Source organism: Zophobas morio, unplaced genomic scaffold, assembly GCF_036711695.1.
Source record: "Zophobas morio isolate AGI-343-1 ecotype UQ-CSIRO unplaced genomic scaffold, CSIRO_AGI_Zmor_V1 ptg000009l, whole genome shotgun sequence".
Taxonomy (NCBI): domain Eukaryota; kingdom Metazoa; phylum Arthropoda; class Insecta; order Coleoptera; family Tenebrionidae; genus Zophobas; species Zophobas morio.
The window spans coordinates 4080257-4100272 of record NW_026972114.1 but is presented as its reverse complement, the minus strand read 5'-3'; the positions used below and the strand labels follow the sequence as shown (position 1 = coordinate 4100272).

General features: G+C 32.0%; 3 protein-coding genes across 8 annotated transcripts in view; all 3 read right to left on the bottom strand.

Annotated features, from left to right (window-relative positions):
- LOC135125757 (phosphatase and actin regulator 1) overlaps window positions 1-8013 on the bottom strand; it is a 216940-nt gene extending 208927 nt beyond the window's left edge. The window contains exon 1 of one of the 5 annotated variants that reach the window (XM_064051424.1): window positions 7840-8013. In XM_064051424.1, the coding sequence (XP_063907494.1) occupies window positions 7840-7951 (112 nt within the window). In that variant the 5' untranslated portion in view covers window positions 7952-8013. The remainder of the gene's footprint in view (window positions 1-7839) is intronic. The other 4 variants (XM_064051420.1, XM_064051426.1, XM_064051423.1 and 1 more) reach the window with 4 other exon arrangements.
- LOC135125760 (uncharacterized) lies at window positions 6300-7830 on the bottom strand. The gene is made up of 2 exons (XM_064051432.1): window positions 7556-7830; window positions 6300-7499 (listed from the first exon to the last, which is right to left on the bottom strand). The coding sequence occupies exon 2, from the start codon at window positions 7407-7409 to the stop codon at window positions 6624-6626; it is 786 nt and encodes a 261-aa protein (XP_063907502.1). The 5' UTR covers window positions 7410-7499; window positions 7556-7830; the 3' UTR covers window positions 6300-6623.
- A 175-nt stretch (window positions 8014-8188) lies between the features above and the next one.
- The window catches only part of LOC135125763 (small ribosomal subunit protein eS21), a 567386-nt gene continuing 555558 nt past the window's right edge, over window positions 8189-20016 (bottom strand). Inside the window, exons 1-4 of one of the 2 annotated variants that reach the window (XM_064051435.1) lie at window positions 11739-11838; window positions 11627-11686; window positions 11382-11573; window positions 8189-8269 (exon numbers count right to left, since the gene is read on the bottom strand). In XM_064051435.1, coding sequence (XP_063907505.1) covers window positions 8260-8269; window positions 11382-11573; window positions 11627-11676 — 252 coding nt within the window. In that variant the 5' untranslated portion in view covers window positions 11677-11686; window positions 11739-11838 and the 3' untranslated portion in view covers window positions 8189-8259. Of the gene's footprint in view, window positions 8270-11381; window positions 11574-11626; window positions 11687-11738; window positions 11839-20016 lie in introns of those variants that run through there. The other variant, XM_064051436.1, reaches the window with a different exon arrangement.

Here is a 20016-nt window from a genome sequence, read left to right as displayed (position 1 = left end):
TAAATTTTAGACTTTCTAATTTTATTTTTTCATGTTTGGACTATTTATTATTGCTAAAAATAAAAGTAAAAAATAACTACCAAAATTGTGACTAAAAATATGTCAAAATTAATAGAAAATAGAACACATTGCTGCTAAAACATAAAAATAACTGTACTTTCTCAAAAAAATCTATTCCATGATTACTGTTCCACTAGTATTGCTAATTTAGGACGTTAGTATCAAACGCAATGAAAGTATTAATTCTTAGTTAAACAAAAAAATAGTTGAGTGTCAAAATCGAGTGAAACATGTGAGACGTGTGTAAACAAAAGCATCTAAATAATAACTATTTCCCGCAGAATTTCTGGAGGCTTATAGAGTCGACACTGGCCTGAGCGCGCTCCGGTCTGTGGATCATACAAGTTCTCGGGCGACGATATATCTAACGAGGCAGTTGAAATACCTGATATGTCACAGCGCAAAAAGTATTTCTCAAAAAACTTTGAAACGTTGATGTCTTTTTCATCGAACAAAACACAATTGGAGAACGCAATAATCCAGAATGGTGCGCAGAAAAATCCTTTAGACTAACCGAACGTTATTTTGGTAAAATTTGCAAAATGAGAGAACAAGTAACACTTTTTTACATCCCTGCAAATCTAGTTCAGCATGTACTTTGCCAAAATCTTTGCATAGAAAATGAAGCAAGGGCAACTGAAGCATTTTGCAGTAACACCAAACTGACAATAAGACAATGCGGTTTGTACATTTTTAGCGGCATCGCCAGACGGCTTAATAAACAAAAACGCTATCTTAGAAATATATAAAATGTCCAATTTAAATAATGCTTAATTCAACGAGATGATAAATTTTGGGAAAATAATATGATAAAGCCCTAGAAAAATTTAATTTATATGCCTTACTTCCGGAGAGAGTAGATTCTCGTTATTAAACAAGTCAACCCATTAGACAAATTGTAAAGAAAAAATTGTACAATTAAAATGTTTTATTTGCATTCGCGTCATGTGTAGTCCATCTAAATCTTTTGCCCTTCTAGTATAAACACACACAGGAATAAATAGTGATATTGGAATAGGTTTACTGGAGATATCACGTAAAAAACGTGCCTATAATACTCTACCTCATAGGTGGTGCGGAAAAGAGTATCAAAAAATTAAATTTAAATAAATATGATTGTTCAGCTAAATAAGTGGTTAGTGAAGTGATGAGAATCTAAATCTTGTCAGTTTTGTGTATAATTATTAATATATATATAAAATGACAGATTAATAAAAAATATTCGAATAATTTTTTGAAAGAAAATATTTTAGTAGAATGTATAAAATTATAAAAATTTGCATAGTTTTAAATCAAATTAAGTCAGCAATGAAAGAAGTCGCCTTGTAAAAGAGTTTCGACAATATTGGTCAGCTAAGAGTATTTATGAGTTTTATGACCTAAAGTACCTGAACTGATTACCTGAAAGGGTCGGTCGGCAAGGCTCCCTGCTGTGTAAAACTCAGCCATTTATTGAAACGGAAAACTTTGTAAATAGGGTTGCCTAGTTTCACTTTATTTTCATTATTCACTATTTTTTAAAAAGCAAATATTTTGATAAATATAAATCTTAAACAAAAATGACCGTGTCTTCCCCATAGAGCTCAATGTTGTCTTTGCACTGATATAAAAGTTGAAGTGAAAAATGCTCTCTCCTCGTCTAAAAATGCAATTTCCTTCGAAGAATGAACGATTAATTAAACACTAAACAATCACTTATTTTAAAAAATATTGTGTCTTCCCCAGAGATTTAGACATAATCTATCAATTGAAATGTCGATCTTTTTTTCAAAGTTGAAATTACGCCCGTAAAATGAAAATCTGTTTAGCTCATTTTTCGGTCTGCTAGTGGGCACCCTTAAGGCGGAACGCTAGATGAGAGACAAGTTTGAATTGGGCGCCATTCGTTGCCTTAAACGCAACCAGTAATTCTTCTTTAAATCTACCTGACGCGCTAGGATAGACGACTACCGGACGTGGGTCATAATCGGCTTACGATAATTCTGCATCATCGTAAGCCGATAACGCAGAATAATGATAATTTATGACAGGCGGCCCACAACATACCTTCAGCACAGAATAATCATTTCTCGTATTCTTTTGACATATTAATTTTAATATTCGAGATAATTATTATATTATTCAACACAATTTAGACACTGTAGAGCAAACAAGGCTTATCAAGCCAAGTTTATTCGCCTAAATGTATTATTAATACCGTTTTCAAATTACACCAAAATTGAAAAATCGAAAACTTAATAATTGAAAAATTGAAATATTTTAAATGAAAAAAATCGGTAAACCGAAAAATTGAAAAATCTATAAATCGAGAAATTAAACAATCTAAAAATTAAACAATTTAAAAATCGAAGAATTGGAAAACCAAAAAATCTAAACCGAGAACTTGAAAAATAGAATAATCGAGAAATCAAAACATCAAAGAAAACAAAAAAATTAACGGAAAATCTAGAACTTAAAAATTGAAAAATTAAAATACCTATCGAAAAATTGAACAACCGAGAAATCGAAGCATCAAAAAATGGAAAAATTGAAGAACCGAAACATTGCAAAATCTCAGAACTGAAATACTGAAAAACTGAAAAATGGAAGGAAAATTGAAAAATCGAAAAAGTGAAACAATTCAAAACAGAAATCTTGAAAAACTGAAAAATGGAAAGAAAATTGAAGAATCGGAAAAGTGAAAAAACCCAAAACTGAAACATTGAAAAATCCAGAAATCGAAAAATTGAAAAATCACAATTGAAGAAAGAATTGAAAAATCAAGAAATGAGAAATGGGAAAATAAAAAAATCAGTTAATCGAAAAATCGAAAAATTTAGAAACGTCAAAAATTGAAAACTGAAATAAAAAAATTAAAAATCGTAAAACTGAAATATCGTAAAGTTAATAAATTGAAAAACTGAAATTTAAAAAAAAATCGCATCAAAAACTAAAAATTCAAAAAATCGAGAAATTGAACAATCAAAAAATCAAAACATTGAAATCACAGGAAGTTGATAAATAGGAAAATTTAAAAAACAAAAATTTTAAAAATCCAAGAATTGAACAACAAAAAAAATCTAAGCCTGAAAACTTAGAAAATTGAATGATCGAGAACAAAAAATCTAAAATTTAAAAATTCGACAAATTGAAAAATCATGGAACTGAAAAATCGAAAAGTCGAGATAGTGAGAAATCTAAAAACCTAAAACTTTAAAAACTGAAAAATTAAAATATCGAAATATTTAAAAAACGAGAAAACACAATATCAAAAATTTGAAAAATTGAAGAAACGAAATATTGCAAAATTCCAAAGCTGAAATATTGAAAAACCTAAAAATGGAAGGAAAATTAAAGAATCGAAACAATGAAAAAATCCCAAACTGAAACATTGAAAAATTGAGAAATGGAAAAATGGGAAAATCAAAAAAATTGGTCTCAAGGGTTTAGACAGTACTTCCCTCGCTATCGGAAACGTGACGATTGCATGCCTATTAATTTTTTTTTTCACATTAGATTTCAAAAGATTCGGTTTTGTAGTTCCTGATTAAATCAAAATAAATTTATGTATTAATCAATTTTTGGGGTCATCCCGTATATGCAAATCCAAAAAACATGAATGCAATGATAAATCACAAGAAGAGACTCATCATATTTTATACAATTTAGATATTATACAATATTCAGCAAAATTTTGAGGTGACGTCATCAATTCTTTAGAGGGGATAAGTAAATATATTGTGATTAAAACGGTTATGGTTTAATAACAAAAAAATATTGTTCGTCTATAAAACAAGCTCGTCTTAGACAAAGTATTCGTAAAAAAATGTACGTATGCTGGTCCCGACTGCGATTATGGTTTAAATATTTTTTAGAAAATCCTGTCATGGTTACAGAAACATTTATGACAGCCAAAGAGGTTTTTTTGAGAAAATTATCTTTGAATTTAGACCAAACTGAAATAGACACTAGGCAACAGGCACATTTGGGCAAAAGAAAGAGAAATTAGGGTTACGGCTTCAAATTTTGGACGTATTTACAAACTTAGAGCAACTACAGCAACAGCTAAAACTGTGGAATCTCTGTTGTACAGTACATTTAGACGTAATAATCATACATACTATGGACAACAAAGTGAGGAAAAAGCTGTCAAGTGTTTTGAAATAAATAAAAATATAAAAACTGAACGGTGTGGCTTGTTTATTTCAAAACAATTTCCTTACTTGGCTGCTAGTCGAGACAGGGTTCTAGAGGATAGGAGTGCATTAGTCGAAATTAAAACCCCTTCAAAATCGCAAGATTTGTCTCCCGAAGAAGCGGTTAGAAAAAAAATAATCAAATTTTGTACATTGACCGACAGAGAATTGAAACTAAAAAAAAAATCATGATTAGTACTTTCAAGTCCAGTCACAAATTTATTTTGTTGTATGGACACCCAAAGGAATAAATACATATAGAAAAAATTTATAAAGACGAAGAAATATATGTAAAAAGATGCCAGATAAACTTGGCAGATTTTACTTTGGCGCATTATTGCCCGAAATAATTGATTCAAGAAGAAAAAGGAACCTGTATTTGCGAAAGATTGTTTTTAAATAAATAAAATTTGTTGCTATTTTTTATGTACTTTAATAATTTATTAGGAGTACATTTTTCATCACCAAGACTTGCATATTTTTATTATAAATATATTTTGGAAATGATCTCTCGGCAAATGAAAACATATACGAGCACTTTTTTCGAGTAAACAATGAAGGGAGAAATTACTGGGCGTAGGGCTTTTTTAAAACACCTCCTTTCTGGGATAAGTAGTAGATACACTTAGCTAATTATACGTGTTAAACAAACGCTGTATTTTATATATTTTTTATTATTATTATAAATATGTTTATTAGTTTTATTAATTAACAAAGCAAAATATATATTAACAATAATATTACAATGAATATTTAGTAATCATGTGGATTGAATTCAGGATCCTGAGTGGAGTAAAAATATTATAGTTCCCCAGTTTTAATTCGGTTTTATGATAGCACCTCATTGCGTAAAAGTTATTTCCTTAACAATAGATTACTACGGCCGGTCCTGGCGGCTTATTATAAAACTGAGTTCCTTGCCATAAATTAGAAAAATCAGTCGAGAATTCTAACAATCAGCTTATGGTAGAGCAGGCGATAAGGGTTTTACCTGGAAAGTCGCTTCCGTAAATTTTAGTGGCGCTCCTATCGGCAAAGTACTGAACTAACTGTTCAAATTCTGTCGAATTGATACCCATTTTTTTCAATAATTGTTAGTTTTTGTTAAAAACTCTGCTAACCAATAGATCATTAATTTTCCTCTGATATTCTTGTTAAAATTATTGGATGTATTTTGCATTAATTTGTGGTATATTTTGATTTTAACAAACACATTATTATTTAAACAAATTGTACCACTAACAAACATTTAATGACTCTGCGCGCCCTGTAGAAAGTGATGTTTTATCCATGTGCGAATTTTCAAGCGACTCTATGATGGTTATGACTCAAAAAACTTGAAAAGAAAACATGCAATTGTGCTTTTTTTACGATATTTCTCAGCCATATTTTTTTAGTTGATTGAACTGGTCTCTGCGCTCTAGAATATGAAAAAAGCTGCAGTCTGATGTATGATACATCTATATTAATATCATTTTTTCATACAAAAAAACAAAAAAATGTTATACCTCGTCTAGCGAGTCCCCTTAACGTATGCTGGTGCAAATTCCAAATGTCAAAAATCAATTGAATGAATTGTCAAATTTATAGCTTTATCGTAAAAATCGGAACAAAGAAAACTCCCTAGGGAATAATACTTTATTTCTATCACGATGTTGGAATCCTAGAAAACATTTTCTGCTCCCAGTCGAGAAAACATGCATTTTAACAAATAAATGCACTTCTCAATGACAAATTGATTAAAGAACTCGTTGTAAGACAGGCGAATTTTGAATGAATTTAAAATCGTTGGAAGTCACTTTATATTCACAGCAAGTATTTCATTCGCGTATTTAAACAAAAGTCTGATATCACTATCTAAACATTACAATCTCTCTGTCGACTCTTTGAGTGTAGCTGACTTATCACAGTTACAACAAAGAAAATAGTTTCTTGGATAAAAGAATAATATCGTTAGTGAATAGGTCAACTATTCATAACCAACGTTAAAATCAAAAATGCACATTCAAAACGAAATTAAAGTTTATTGTTTAAAATAAACAAGACAATAACGGAAAACCCTTACAAACGCTAAGAACAATTAAACGAAGCCTAGTTCTGAAAAGTACTTTAGGCTACTATTTTCTTAATTAAGTAACAAATTTCAAAATTCTTGTCCAACTTTCACAAAAATCAAACAACAATTCTGAACTGGATAGTGAAATTGAAACAAATCGACATTTACCGGTAACAGAATAATTACAATACACAAATAGTAGTTTGCCAATCTAATGAGTTTCCCATAATTACAAACAAATTATGCTAGTTTCTCTTGTCATTATCGTCACTGGGATTCAATTACTACAGATAATAAAACAAGTTCTCACAAAAACTAAAAATCTGATGTTACTATAAAACTCTTTGTCTATTCAATATTTTATTCAAGATCGGCGCAAATTTGATTTTATACAAGAACTTCAATTCCCCATATGACTTAACTATATGCTTCCTTCGAGAATCCCTATGTAGTAATTTGACCCATAACGAAGAATCCTGCGCTGACAAGCACACATCGCGACACGTTTCAGCCAAACGTAAAACGTCCTCAGTCTCCAAATAGCACATAATTTTCACAAGAAGTTCTTGCGGTAAATGTTGAAAACAAGCACAAATTCCTTTGCATGTATTCACGATTTCGGTTTTTGCAGGAAAAGCAATGGAATCTTTAAAGTTCCGCGATAAGTGGCGCAAGTTTTGAAAACCAAAGCTACCAAGGTTTATTTTCGAACTGGTGAAATATGTTAAAGGATCAACCAGAAGACTGTACCAGGCTATATCTTTGATTGTGCAGTTAATCTGTAGGTCATCTGAAACATCAACACAGACGATACTGCAAGCTATGTGTGGACACGAATTCAGTATAAAATCCATCTGATAAGAACTAGTGCGTTTCCACGACTGTGGGAGCGTCTTCGAGTGTCGGAGAAGTCTCTGGTAGTTAAAATCGCAGTCTTGGACGCTGTCTGTGCAGTTTTTGTCAACAAAACCTGTCTCTAGCATTAATATGTGGAGAAAACCGACTACGATGTCGCTTCTGTCCGGAGTAATGTTCCTCGTTTGGAAGAACTCCAGTAGATTAGCAACGGTTTGTGGCATTTCGCCGTACTTGTAATCTTCCAAAAGCATTGGTTCCATTATTGCAATAAAAGTTTTGTCAGTGGATGACCTGCGTGAATCCAGCCAATGATAACGCAGAGTTTGACTGCAGCCTGTTGATTCACTCCACTAAAATCAAAAAATTTCGAATGAAACACGCTTTAGTCATGAGGAAATGACTTAACCTTGACTTGCAACCCCCCAAACACTACTTAACCTTGACTTAGGGGCCCCAAACGAGCGAAAGTGAACGTTGTGTGAGTCATACCATAACCTAATTTTTATCACTTGGTGTCACCCGCAAAAAACACCACGAAACGACAGAAAAGCGCAATTTTTTCGCCGGATACCACCGCAGGGCGCTTTTCTCTTTCGAAATACCGCAATTCGGACGTTTTTTGTGTTTTTTTCCGTCAGAAATCGACGCATCTGTTGGTTGAAATTTTGAGGTTATGTTTGATTTTCCTACCTTGATCAGTCTTTTCGCTTTCCTCGGTTTGGTTGCTCCTTTGCACTGCACAGCTCACTTGATTTTGGGTATTTACACTGTTTGACATAACACTGCAAGCACTTTCGGCCATCTTATGCAAAACTTCCTTATTTGGGTACTATTTGCCCCATGTTGGAATGGGTTTGTTTGGGACAATGTAGGGTGCAGCACCTGTCAGCTAACGAGTACTACCGCTAATAAAAAGTTGACCAACAGGTTTGTGGAGGTACCACTCGGACACAAGCTCGAATGATTTTAGTGCGTGCCGTAGTAATTATAGATATTATTTGGCACGGAAATTTAATTCGTGGGAACAGGAAAAATACGGTTTATAAATAAAGATTTATTCAACCACAAAAGTACAAGAAGTGCTGGTTACGCTCATGCTCAAATAAATCCTTAGAAATTCCTGAAACAAAGAAAAAATTTAGTAGATGAAAACAACTCACACGAAAAAAGAAAGATACTATTTCTTATAGTCTAAAAATTACTTATTATTTTTTGCTCTAAGATTGTAGTGTATTGGGATGCTGTGTATATTGGATAGATCTCTTGATAAGATACGAAAGCCATTAAATAATTTGATGATCTCGAAACTTCAAAACAAATCTTCCGAGATACAGTATCAGCACGGATTAACTGAATTTAATTTTAATCGTTCGATTTTGTGTTACACCCGCCAAATTTAAGCAGAGATGAAACGACAGCTTACATTAATCTATAAATATCTACCTATCGCGAAACATTTTCTTGAGAGCAGCGACTTTAGAATTAAAAAATAAATCCCTTTTGTCCTGCTTTTTCATTATGATTTTCACACAAATGTTTTCAATAATAGAATAGAATACATCTAACAGCTTCTATTTAAATCTTTTAAAAACTGACTTGAAGTTAACTTAAACTCGTATTCGTAACTGTTGTTGCTTCCACAAGAACCACCACTCTATTTGTATTAAGCATGCTAAAAAGTTAAAGTAGCTCAATAGATCAGAACTGTGAAATTTATGCAATTATTAGTTATTATGCCTTGAATTAAAGAAACACCACCTTATAAAAAGAAATCTACTTTATGCTTGAATACGCAACAAAAACCGAATCAATTAATTTTACTGTGTTACAACCGTCCTTCACTGAAAAAAAAAAACAGTTTTTATAGACTTGGAAGACTAGCCATGAACTGAATCCAGAAGATGCAACCCACAAAACACATTTGCAAAATTATCTGGCTACAAAGGAAAAATCACTTCTAAACGAGACAATCGCATATTTATTAATTATTATTAATGCAAATTGGTGGAAAATTGTGTGCTTTGTTCTGACAATGGACTTCGTTACAACAATTGTCAAATAACAAATTTAGTAAAGCGACTCAAACCAGCTATTCATAATCATAAATACCTTGTTTAAACGGTGTGGTAAAATTGATTAAGTAGTTAGCTAACTTAATGAACAAACATTTAATCAGCATGCATCTGAAGCCCTAAATAATTCTCCTTTGAATTCAAAACAGGAAGTAAAAATTAATTTGAGAAGTATTTTATGTTTAATTATGAGAGTATATGAATTTAAAGATGACTGTAAATATGTTTTTGCCTAAAATGACATTTTTGCTGTTATTAAATTCTATTAAATTAAAAAATAAAGTCCGATTAGCGTGTAAATAATTTTCAATTAGTTAAGTCTCGCATGATTAATTTTTCAATTTTTAAAAACAAAATGCACACAACTACCACGTTAAATAAAAACCTACGAATTTTTGAATTGATATTTTTCTTAAAAAAATCTTTTTTTTAACACTTTTTCAACTACTTTTTGTCAAGCTTGTGAATTCGTTTGATAAATTTCTCTTATAATATATCAAAAGATTATTGGGACCTATTCACCTTTAAAATCCAGAGACAACTTCAACATTGTGAACTGTGGCGCCATCTTGTTGAAAATGTGATTTCTGCTTGAGTTGCAATGGAACGTTATGCTTTTCATCACATATTAATCATTCTCAATTTCATTGATATTTACTTAACGCATTGTTTACTAAAATTTTGTCAGTTGTCCAACACAACTGTGACTACCGTATCTAACATTTGCAATTATATTTGAAAAATACATTTGGAACTTAAAAAGAAACACAAATTAAAAAAAAAAGTTTTAACACAATTACACATTTGGGTGTATTTTTTAATTCTGAATAACTTTTATCAAATTTCTTTAATTTCCAATGTAAAACAAACCAATGCAGATGTGTTAAAGTAGTTTTATGATTTTCAAGGTTGGATATAAATTTTTTAATACAGTAGAACTCTGTTATAACGTCCTTCACATACAACGAACTCCTGCTTTTAACGAACGAATTTTTTGGTCCCGTCTAAAGACCCATATAAACAATGCATTTTTTAATCGCATACAACGAACATCGGTTTTAACGAACACCTGCTTATAACGTACGAAAATCAATAACTATACTGCTTATAACGAACTGTTGAACATAAGATCGGCTTTAAACTTCTTAGAAACAATTCCAGACGGAACACAACAACATCCGGAATGTAGCAGTCAGTTGTGTTTTAACTTCGTTAAGACAATGGCGCTTAATAACAGAAAAAGACTTTCGTTAACTTTGTCTACAAAAATAGATATAATCGAAAAACCAGAAAGAGGTACCTTTAATGTTGACCTCTGCAAAGAATTTCACCTATCCAAATCCACTGTGTGAACAATATGGGGACAACGAGAAAAGATCCGATCTGCAAACTCTAGTAAGAATTTGAAAAAACTTAAGCGGCTTTGTGATTCGGTGAGGGAAGACATAGATGGTGCTCTTCTAAAATAGTTTAGCCAGCAAAGAGCTTATAATGTTCCAGTAAGTGGAGAAGTTCTTCGGCAGAAAGCAGAAGACCTTGCAAAAGTAGTTGACAATTCACTAGGTGAGAAGATTTTCAGAACGGACTACAGTTGTTACAAATAGGATGTAAAAAACACTACTTATCAGAGTTAAGCATAACAGACTTTTTAAAAAAATAAAATTACATATTTAAAACTTTTTTTGTGCTAAACAATCTAGTTTATTACATCTTTTTTAAAGTTAGTGTTCAATAGCATATAAAACACAAATTTCTTTGGTTATACTTTTAGTACGTACAATCGTTTATTACGAACACGAATTGCTGTCCGTAGGTCGTTCGTTATATCAGAGTTTTACTGTATATAAAAATATGTTCAACTAGTGCTGAAACTTGCAGCTAGTCTAAGTGGGTAATTTTCACTAAAATAAGTTTGACAATACATATTTACAATAATTAAGTATATGACAACAATAAAACTTAAACTGTTAAATGTAAATGCAAATGTAGCTTGTAATAAGTCATAACTCTTAATCATCTCTACTGAACATCGTATTGTAATGCTCCCCTAATATTTTAAATTCACACTCCCAATTTGAGTTTCAATATAAAAAAAAACCAAACTCAATCAATCCTCCAAACCTTTCCAAAACGTGCGACTTATTCGTGCACAATACCTACTTAGCAATAATTCCATCCTTCTTGGTTAGCCTGACTATGCAATCATCGGACTCTCCCATCCGTCTGATAGCCCCACACAAAGCGTAGCTCTTAGTGGTGTCGGTCATTCTTCCAGTTTGGGGATCAACCTCGGCAATACTCAGCTGGATTGAAGCATGGTCTTTTGCGTGGATAATTCGGTTGCTCGCAGAGCTACAACAAGCAATCTAACCAAAAACCACCAACACGTGGTTGATTATACTTACCATTTCCTGGGGCAGTATAAATCAACGAATTCACCAGCGTCGTTTTCCATTGTTTATGGTCTAAAATTAGAAAAATTAACAATCAGAAAAACCTAGTTTTCTCAGTACTAACAAAAAGTTCACAAACACCAAGCACGGCAATATGAAAAGAGGTAGTTTGGGAAATTGTCGCTGGCGTGGCGATCGGATTGCCACGGAACTGTCATTTTTAGTGGCGGTGAATTCAAATTTGGCAGAATATACACTGGGAATAAAAATTTAGGAATCAATAACGCTATTTTTAAATGTTGTGTTTACCATTTTCATTGGAACCATTCATCTATCGATTTTCTTAAAATTTAGCAATGTGTAACAGCTGCCAATTGATTGAGAAAAACTTTTAAAAAGAAAATTGTAATTTTGACATTTTTATTGTCAATTCTCTATTAAATTATGATGACTGATCAATATATGGTATGTATGTACTACAGCCGATTTTGTGGTACCGAGAGAGCAATAACAGCACGGACTGAAAGTTTGTCTTTGATCGTTGCATTTTCAACTCAAATTTTCAATTTTCAATGACAAGTCAAAAATTCTATGAAAGGCAAAACTTCAAAAATCCATATCCATTTTTGATCGTTTTCTTTCGATATTTAGGATGGTTCTGATAGGATATGGATCACAGAACAAGGCAAATAATATAAAGAAATAAATTACTTTGTTCGCAATCAGTTGGTATTAACAGATATTGTGTTGACTTCATCATTATTATTAGAATTATCTGAGTTAATAATAATCTAGAACAGAATCAGATTCTTCCAGGCTTATTATGAAAAAGGAATATTGTTAAATGAAAAATGGCCTATTAGTTTTTTCCAGTGTTTGGGACTCAAAAAAATTAGTGATTAAGTCAATTAATTCTATTGATTAAATCTGGAACTACAAAACCGAATGTTCCGAGATTATGCAGACGTTTTAAAGTTGTCGTAAGCACGGTAAATTTTTAATCAAAATATTTCTCTTTATCCCCACCAAAAAAATTATGACATCATCTCAAAATTTTACCGAGTAAATCCTATAAAAATTGTGCAAAATATAATGAACTTATAGTTGTTATTTACATTGCCATCATATTTTTAGAATTGCATATAAAAGGTAACTCAGCAAAGATAATGAATGACTCAATTTATTGCTAAGCATGGTAAAAATCAAAATATATATGTCTAACCACCCTATCCCTTTTTTTCATTTGACAAAATAAATTTAATTAAAATTAGTTAGGTACTCTCTAATTTTGTATTGATCAAATTAAAAACGAGTCACCCCATCTTCTCGAAAATGTCAGAATACGCACGTCTGTATTTAATAACGATTAAATAAGAATTATAATAATAGTATTCAGAACATTTTGTCGATTGTGGCTTAATTAATAACTTTAATTCTCTGCTTTGAGGTGATGAACTCATTCAAATCAAATTAATTTCTATGTGACATTGTTCCGATATATAAACATAAACACTTTCAAGTTGTTTTTCTTATCGAGGATAACCTAAGGATGTACAGTAATAGAGTCCATTGGACAATGTGGTGCTTTCATATTTTCTCGATATTTCATAACCCATTGCTGAGAGGCCATTTTTACTTATTGAGCATAGTGTGGAGTAAATATATCATATTTTCTTGACAGGGCCACAGCTAGAGGATGGTCAGGGGAGGCTGAGCCACTTACAAGTACATAATTCATTACTGTAATTCAGTTCCTTTCCAAGTAATGAGTAATTGTAACGAATTATTTTTTTGAGTAATTCAGTCACTTTACAAGTACTTTTAACAACAAGATTAACCCAGTAGGGAGTTAAAATCTAAAACGAGTTTAGCACAGAATTTGTCGTTTCTTTTAGTTTTTCTATTTCACTCTCACGTCTACAATCTCAACAAGCGTTATCGCTATTTGTCTTAAATAACGAGTACTTATTAATGCTTTTATTAAATTGTTTCATTGTTTTAAAAATGTTAATAACGTTATTACAAAATTTTGTAATGGAAAAACTCACTTGAAACAAACGCGTAGCACGCTTCTTTACATTTACTTAAACATTACATAAGGTACATGTCATTATTTTAACTTATAAGTGGTATCATAAAAAAATAAAATTCGCAAAGTCAAATCATATACATTTTCAGAGCAGCCGAATTTGATGTACCTACTGTACTTTATGTGCCAGGAAATTTCTATGGTAATAATCTTCGACCATTTTTTTAGATTTGCTGATGTAGGTGAATAAAAAAAGAATAGATCGGTTTATCTTATTGGAAATACAATAAATACTGTTATTATTGGTATCACACAGTCATTGCTTAATTTTTGGCTTGTTTTTGCTTAATATACATAGGATTCTTTGAACAACGCGATACTCAAAAACAAGTTTTTTATTTCTTGTAGAGAAATAAGGATTTTGTAATCAAGCTCCGCCCCCTTGACTCACGACGAATAAAAAATTCGTCTCAACTGAGATGGGCCGGGTGAGCCGTTACCTTTTTTTGTCAATATGTGTAGTCATCTTTTCACAACAAGAAACTTAAAACATGTTTAAAATGGTAAATTTGTATAGGAAAATCAAAATGTCAATTTTGCGCCCCGCCCCTTGGTTTTACAACGAATGAAAAATTCATCACGACTGAGATCAAGAGGGATGGGTGGGGCTTCCCTTTTTATTTGCATCTTTAAATAATACATTTAGTTTTCTTTGTATAACACGATTACTTATGAACGTGTTTCATATGGTAATTTTTGTAGAAAAATAAGGATTTTACAATTAAGCTCCGCCCCTCCGCTCGCGATGAATAAAAGAAATCATCAAAATTGAGACAGGGCGGGTGGGCGGGGCATATATTTTACCTTCGTTTTCTTAATATACATATCCATTTTTTCACAACAACAAACGTAGGACATGGTTAAAATGGTACATTTTTGCAAAGAAATATGGATTTTGCAATTATCGGGCGGAGCCTATTTGCAAAATCGATATTTCCTTATACAAATTTTCCATTTTAAACGTGTTTTAAGTTTCATGTTGTGAAAAGTAGTCTACACATATTAAAACAAAAAGGCAAAATGTCAACCCGCCCACTCGCCTTATCTCAATTGTGATGATTTTTTTTTTATTCTCCGTGAACCGTGGCGGAGCTTAACTGCAAAATACTTATTTCTTAACAAGAAATTAAAAACCCGTTTTTGAGTATCGTTTTGTTCAAAGAATACTGCGTATATATTAAGAAAAAAAAAGGCAAAATATTGTAACGATTTTTTTTATTCTTAGAAACTTAAAACACCTTTAAAACGGTAAATTTGTGAAAGGAAATATGCATTTTGCAATTAAGCCCCGCCCATCGATCTGACAACGAATGTAAAATTCATCACAATTGAGAATTGAGTTTGGGGCGGGAATGGGTGGGGCCTAATCTTTATCTTTATTTTTTTCTTAATATACGTAGTATTCTTTGAACAAGACCATACTCAAAAACATGTTTTTAATTTCTCGTAGAGAAATACGGATTTTACAATGAATAAAAAAATCATCACAATTGAGATAGGGTGGGTGGGCGGGGCTACATTTTCCCTTTTTTCTTAATAAACGCCTCCTTTTTGCAACAAGAAACTTAAAGCATGTTTAACATGGTAAATTTTTGTAGTAATCAACTTAAATCCGCCACTTTGTTTCTACAATCCCTTTAAATACGGCAAAAGTTGAAAATCAAAGTTACTACAGTAACGTCAGCGGGAACAGCAACTGCAACGGGAACTTCAACGTCAATAGCAAGTTTATAAATCCCACTTTCTAGTTTGAATGTACATTTAATATTAGCAGCTATGGTAACAGCACCGTAGAAAACGCAAAGACTATATATGCGTCCATTATTACTAATCACAAGTAAAACACATAAGTCGAGATAATTGAAACGGAAAGGAAGGCAATTAGGGAGGAAAGTTTAGCTTTCAAGAAGAGAAGAGAAACGAAAAGTAATTAAAAAAGAAATTAAACAAATTGTGATAAAAGAAAGCAATTGAAAAAATATAATGGAATAGACAAACGGAGAGGGGGGCTAACAAAAACATTTTAGGAATGGCAATTTTAGAAAACATGAGAACGAAATAATAAACATAAAAGTCCCAAGTATCAAATGCTAAAATCAAACATAAAGAGTATAAAACTATAGCAGTCTTCAATAGTGTACCAAAAATTAATAAAGAAATAAATACATAAACAAATAAATGATAAACAAGAACAGGACATACAAAATATCAGAAGATTAAGCCTAACATAAAAGAATAATGGGGAGTATAGTAGAAAAATGCAGAACGAAGAAGAGACCTCAGTTTGAAAAACGGATAATACAAATTAGAAACTTATTAGCAAAAAAACACTGTTTTTAATGTAATGATTAAAGAAAAGTAAAAAACGTTGATGTTTGAAAAAAAAAACGTTACATTAGCGAGAAGTTGAAAATATCTACAAATAAGTATTTTAGAAATATCCAAATAATAATATCATATTAAAAAAAAAACTCTGTTAGAAAATGTCGAAAATCTCTCACAAAATGCCTGCTGCTGCACAATCGGACGAAAGTGAAATATGAAATGCGTGTGTAAAAATAAAAAAACACAATTCTGACAACCATGCAACAATAAAAACGCGAATGGTAATTAGCACTTACAAGTTAACATTAAAGACCTGGAATGAAAGGAGAATTCCAGGAGAAAGCTTTAAAAACCGCTTATAGATTGTTATTGTTATTACAACTAGAACAGTTACTAAAACCTATTCACCTATTCATACCGGTACCCGTCTCTTTTTTGAAAAAAATTAATCGATTTTCTTCAATATCCAAAAGATAATAACGGCGTCTTTAATATGTTACGTTCATTTAGTTGTATTCAAAATTTAAAAAGATTTTCGCTCTAAAAAAGTAAAAAGAAAATCAAAATAATTTTAGACATCGAACAATAGTTATAAAATAGCTGTTTTTAATCAGTTGCAATATCTATTTAGGGTAACATCTGTAAATCCGTTGTATCAATTGATTAAATGGAAATCAATTTGCATTATTACAGATGTCGTGTTCCAAATAAAGAATGACCTACTAGATATGTGTGACCGTTTTATTTTCATACATACGAGTAGCAGGGAGACAATTAGAATTCAACGAACGTCTTCGCAAGAGAAATATTTATATTTTAAAACCCCGATGCGTTAAAAAAGTTCGGAAACAAACAATATTCCCCACATTTTGTTTACACATTCAGAATGCGTACAAATTACACCCAAAGATGCGTTTGTTTACCGATATTTCAGAAATATATTCCTTCTTTCAGATTTGTTTAAAATATATCAATTATCTCAGAGATCATTCAGTATTTTCCTAAAATTGTCGTAACACCAAAATTAATACCATTATGCGTACCAGAGTTTGTCTGATCCGAATGTTCTAGTGAAACTATAGAGTACGAGTTTTGCACTTTTTTAAATAAAATATGTTTGCACATTTATTTGATCTAAATGTAAAAATAGCGATTACCTGCTCCAGTTTGTTGTCTCAATTTTTCGAAAAAACAATATCCAAAATTTAAAGCAGTTAATTAACACAAACAAATTTTTGAAATTATTATATCTACCATTAATAATTGATAGGTATTTTCAAAGAGTATGTTTTTAGAGGAGTTTATTCGGCAAACTTTAGAGATGACGTCATCAATTTTTTGAGGAGATAAACGGATGCATTTTGATTAAAAATGTACCATGTTTACAGTAACTTCAAAACGTTTAGAAGATTGCAAAGCATTCAGTTTTGCAATTCTTGATTTAAACAATAAAATAAATTGACTCATTCATACATTTTTTTGAGCTATCCTGTATAAGCAAATCCGAAAAATGTAACTAAAATTCATTCATCATATTTTCTACATTTTAGATGGGATTTATTCAGCCAAATTTTAAGGTGACGTCATGAATTTTTTTGGGGGGGGGGGGGGAGATAAGTAAATATATTTTGATTACAAATTTACCATGATTATGATAATTTTAAAACATTTGCAATATTTCAAAGCATTTGGTTTTGCAGATTCAAAATTTAATCGCAAAATATTCGATTTTTTACCCAAAAACCTAGACGTTTTGGGTAAAAACTCAACACGGATTCACAAACTACACGTGTAGAACTGTTATTTTACACAATTTAAAACGCATTTACTTTGTACAATTCTGAGGTGAGGTCATCACATTGTTGGTGCGGATAATTAGACGAAGTAAATAAAATTTGGAATCGGCCATATATTGTACCCTTTCTTCTTAATATATATAATCTTTTTTTCAAAACAAGAAACTTAAAACATGTTCAAAATTTTGTGAACGAACGCATTCTGTACATAATCGCTGTAAGAAGTAGTAGTGTAATTCGAGTTATTAAGGAATAAATTGTTGAGTTTTATTTTATTCACCCGTACAACGTAACACTATTATACGCAAATGATCTTAAAATATATCATGAGGTGCGTTCAGTTGATGACTGTGTTGATTTACAACATGACTTAAATAGTCTTTTTGATTGGTGTTGTCGCAATGACCTGTTACTAAATGAGTCTAAATGTTATGTGGTTTCAACAATTTCTAAAACCTGCGCTACTTATAGTTTTATATACCGAAATTGCTGAGAATTCTCATATCTCTCGTTACTGCTGCTTTTATTTAGTACCCTAGTTAGATCTAGATTAGAACATGGCGCGACTTATGGTTTCCAAATTATAATATACATCTTTTGCATATGGAAACAGTACACTCTGGTATACCACGGATACTGACGCCTCTGATTATGTTTGAAGCAATTTGAAAAAAATCTCGGGGGCCATTTGTACCTTGTTTTTGAAGTACTTTAAAAGAATCTCGAAGGCCCCTTTGGTTTTATTTTTGAAGTAGCTTGACAGAATCTCGGGGACGCCTCATGTCTGGTTTTTGAAGTAGTTTGAAACAATCGCTGGGACCCCTTGGAATTTATTTTGAAGTAGCTTGAAAGAATCTCGGGGACGCCTCATATCTGGTTTTTGAAGTAGTTTGAAAGAATCTCGGGGACCCCTTCTTTATGTCTGGTTTTGAAGTAGTTTGAAAGAATTTCGAGGACTCTTTGTGTGTTTTTTTTAAGTAATTTCAAAGAATCTCAAGGACTTCTTGAGGTTTATTTTTGAAGTAATCTGAAAGCATCTAGGAGACACCTGGTGTCTGGTTTTTACAGTAGTTTAAAGCATTTCAGGGCTCGTTATGCCTGATTTTTAAAGTAGTTTGAAAGAATCGCAAAGACTCCTTGTGTCTGATTTTTGAAGTAGTTTGAAAGAATCTCGGGGCCCCTGATATCTGATTTCTGCAGTAGTTTGAGAGAATGTCGGGGACTCTTTGTAGCTGGTTTTTGAAGTAGTTTGAAAGAATGTCGACGGCCCCACGTGTATGGTTTTTCAAGTAGTTTGAAACAATCTCGGAAACCCCTTGGGATTTATTTTTGAATTAGCTTGAAAGAATCTCGGACATGCCTCATGTCTGGTTTTTGAAGTAGTTTGAAAAAACTTGTGGACCTTTTATGTCTGGTTTTTGAAGTAGTTTAAAGCATCTCAGGGCTCCTTATGCTTGGTTTTTAAAGTAGTTTGAAAGAATCTTGAGGACCCCTTGGCGTTTATTTTTGAAGTAGTTTGAGAAAATCTTGGGGACCACTTGTGTATGGTTTTTGAAGTATGTAGTTTGAGAGAATTTCAGGAACTCCTTGTGCCTGATTTTAGAAGTAGTTTGAAAGAATCTCGGGGCCCTGATGTCTGATTTCTGAAGTAGTTTGAAAGAATCTCGAGGACCCCTTCGAGTTTATTTTTGAAGTAGTTTGAGTGAATCTCGGGGACCCTTTGTATCTGGGTTTTGAAGTAGTTTGACAAAATGTCGAAGGCTCAACTTGTCTGGTTTTTGAAGTAGTTTGAAACAATCTCGGGGACCCCTTGGGATTTATTTTGAAGTAGCTTGAAAGAATCTCGGGGACGCCTCATATCTGGTTTTTGAAGTAGGTAGTTTGAAAGAATCTCCCGGACCCCTTGGGGTTTATTTTTCAAGTAGATTGAAAGCATCTCGGGGACGCCTCGTGTATGGTTTTTTAAGTAGTTTAAAGAGCCTCAGGGCCCCTTATGTCTGGTTTTTAAAGTAGTTTGAAAGCATCTTGAGGACCCCTTGGGGTTTATTTTTGAAGTTGTTTGAGAAAATCTCAGGGATTCCTTGTGTATGGTTTTTTAAGCAATTTGAAAGAATCTCGGGGACCTCTTGAGGTTTATTTTTGAAGTAATCTGAAAGCATCTAGGGTACGCCTCGTGTCTGGCTTTTGAAGTA

Bases quoted from the DNA above. Each gene is read 5' to 3' on its own strand.
- LOC135125760 (XM_064051432.1), bottom strand. From the start codon at position 7,409: ATGGAACCAATGCTTTTGGAAGATTACAAGTACGGCGAAATGCCACAA.